General features: G+C 48.3%; 1 protein-coding gene across 1 annotated transcript; it reads left to right on the top strand.

Annotated features, from left to right (window-relative positions):
• The first annotated feature begins 219 nt into the window (after window positions 1-219).
• LOC148590146 (olfactory receptor 14A16-like) lies at window positions 220-1,146 on the top strand. The gene has a single exon (XM_088539423.1). It carries the CDS (start codon window positions 220-222, stop codon window positions 1,144-1,146), a length of 927 nt encoding a protein of 308 aa, XP_088395549.1.
• Window positions 1,147-3,064: the final 1,918 nt, after the last annotated feature.

Here is a 3,064-nt window from a genome sequence, read left to right as displayed (position 1 = left end):
GCGTAGAATAACTCAGGCTCCGGTTCCTCCCAGAACACTCAGGTAGAGCAGAGACTGAGGAGCTGACTGAAGGTGACAGTGAGAAGAAGAAATCCCTGAGGGTTGGGATGCGGTCCAGAAGCATTTCTGTGAAAAATGGAAAGTTTATTTCAGAGAAAATTCTTCTAAGCTATTATTGCCTTTTTTCCCTACACAGTTTTCCTGAGCTCAATGGAATAGATGTCCAACAGCAGCTCCCTCAATGAGTTCCTCCTCCTGCTGTTCTCAGACAGGCGGGAGCTGCAGCTCTTGCACTTCTTGCTCTTCCTGGCCATCTACCTGGCTGCCCTCCTCACCAACGGCCTCATCATCACAGCTGTAGCCTGTGACCACCGCCTCCACACCCCCATGTACTTCTTCCTTCTCAACCTCTCCCTCCTCGACATTGGATCCATTTCTACCACCGTCCCCAAATCCATGGCCAATTCCCTCTGGGACAGCAGGGACATTTCCTACTTGGGTTGTGCTACGCAGATCTTTTTCTTTTTCTTCTTTATCTCAGCACAGTATTGTCTCCTCACAGTCATGGCCTATGACCGCTACATTGCCATCTGCAGACCCCTGCACTATGGGACCCTGCTGGGCAGCAGAGCTTGTGTCAAAATGGCTGCAGCTGCCTGGACCAGTGGCTTTCTCAATGCTCTCCTGCACACTGGGAACACATTTTCCATTCCCCTCTGCCAAGGCAATGAGGTGGAGCAGTTTTTTTGCGAGATCCCCCAGATCCTCAAGCTCTCCTGCTCAGATGCCTACCTCAGGGAAGTTGGAGCTATTTTGGTTAGTCTTTGTTTAGCCTTTGGGTGTTTCATTTTCATCATGGTGTCCTATGTGCAGATCTTCAGAGCTGTGCTGAGGATCCCCTCTGAGCAGGGCCGGCACAAAGCCTTTTCCATGTGCCTCCCACACCTGGCTGTGGTCCTCCTGTTTGCCAGTACTTCATTTTTTGCCTACCTGAAGCCCCCCTCCATGTCCTGCCCAACTCTGGATCTGGTCCTGGCTGTTTTGTACTTGCTGGTGCCTCCTACACTGAACCCCCTCATCTACAGCTTGAGGAACAAGGAGCTCAAAGCTGCACTGAGGAAACTGGTTCAGTGGGTACAATGCTGAGACCATCTGCATCTACTGCACGACTGACGATGTATATCTACTCATCCCCAGGGTAACTGGCATTAAGGGTCTTGCTTGCTTGCTTGCTTTCTCTCCTTCCCTCTTTCTCTCTCTCTTCCTCTCTTTCTTTGTCTTTCTTTCTCTCTTTCTCTCTTTCTTTCTTTCTTTCTTTCTCTCTTTCTCTCTCTTCCTTCCTTCCTTCCTTCCTTCCTTCCTTCCTTCCTTCCTTCCTTCCTTCCTTCCTTCCTTCCTTCCTTCCTTCCTTCCTTCCTTCCTTCCTTCCTTCCTTCCTTCCTTCCTTCCCTCTCTCCCTCCCTCCCTCCGTCCCTCCCTCCCTCCCTTTCTTCCTCCCTCCCTTCTTTTCTTCCTCCCTTCCTCTCTTCCTTCCTCCCTTCCTCTCTTTCTTCCTTCCTTCCTCTCTTCCTCTCTTCCTTTTCATTCCTCTCTCCCTGCCTTCCTTCCTCTCTTCCTCTTTTCCTTCAGTCCTCTCTTCCTTTCTTTCTCTCATCCTCTGTCTCTCTCGTTCTCTCTCTTTCTCTCTGTCTTTCTGTCTGTCTTCCTTTTTCTGCTTAAAGATAAAAGCTTCCAGTTAACACCACTTAACATCTAGAATCTCTCATTTGAATCTCACTGAGAGACTGTCCTGAAGAAGGCAGATAGTCTTTGCCCTTCATCAGCATCACTGGGGGAACCTCTGAGCCCCTGCTCTAAGCTCCCTTGAATGCCTGCAGGTTTCCTGGAGAAACATCCACCAACAGAATCACGGAATCACAGAATGGTTGAGGTTGGAAGAGACCTCTAGAGCTCATCTAGTCCAACCCCCCTACTCAAGCAGGGACACCTAGAGCACGTGGCACAGGGTCACATCCGGGCGGGTTTTGAAGATCTCCAGAGAAGGAGACTCCACAGCCTCTCTGGGCAGCCTGTTCCAGGGCTCTGTTACCCTCACAGTGAAGAAGTTCTTCTTCATATGCAGATTAAATTTCCTATGTTTCAACTTGTACCCATTACCCCTCGTCCTGTCACATGTCCTGTATGTCTTTAGGAGTCAGTTTGGATTGATAGCAATTGGGAATGTTGCGGTCACTATCCCTGAAATCTGAATAATAATAACAACACCACCAAAAACCTTTAAAAGCAGAAATACTTGTCTATTATTGATGTCTCTAACTTTCATCTACACTCTTGAAACGCCCTCTGTTAGCCATAAAAGTCTTGAAGAAAATTGCCGAGAGAAATAATGTTTGTCAGGGGTGCTTGCTTTTTAACGAGCCATGTGGTGTCCTTGGAGCTGAGTCCATGAATTGCAGCTATGGAAAGGAAATTGAACAAAATTGAACAAAATATTGTAGAATTCCAAGTCAGAAGCAAATCCCCAAGTTTTGCAGAGCGTCAATAGTCTCACTGAGAGCCATTAATAACAACAACTCATCAAGGGCTGATTAAAACTCAAACATGTAATGACTGATAATAGGTACAGGAAATACTCAGGGGGCTCTGATGCTGCATGCACCCTTGATGTGTTTTATCAAGGAAAATGGCTGAGCATGGACAGAGAAACTCTGGGAAGTGAGATCTTTTCTCCCATGCATGGCCCAGGGCTCTTCCTGGCATCAGTGTGCAGGTGAGGATGGGCAATGCTGAATGCAGGACAAACACATGGCACCCCTCACGGTCCACAAAAGGGTAATGGGGGCAATAAAGCCCCAGTGTTTCCTAGCAGGCCTTGCTGGCAGAGACAACAGCCATAGCACATAGCCCACAGCACGTAGCATGTGCTTCCTGCAGCATCAGCTTTGGGCTGAGACCTGGTTTCTGTGGCCTTGATTCTGCCTGGAAAACCTCCAGGGTTGGAAATGCACAGCAGAGATGCTCCCATATCCAAGAGTTAATCAAGTGTCTGCTCTGAATTAATTTC

The sequence above is a fragment of the Tinamus guttatus genome, unplaced genomic scaffold (assembly GCF_059628265.1).
Source record: "Tinamus guttatus ecotype Peru unplaced genomic scaffold, ASM5962826v1 Tinamus_guttatus_pri_ptg001667l, whole genome shotgun sequence".
NCBI classification, from domain to species: domain Eukaryota; kingdom Metazoa; phylum Chordata; class Aves; order Tinamiformes; family Tinamidae; genus Tinamus; species Tinamus guttatus.
The sequence above is the reverse complement of the archived record's forward strand: the minus strand, read 5'-3'. Positions and strand labels throughout refer to the sequence as shown.

Coding starts and splice junctions, on each gene's coding strand:
- LOC148590146 (XM_088539423.1), top strand. CDS start 220: ATGTCCAACAGCAGCTCCCTCAATGAGTTCCTCCTCCTGCTGTTCTCA.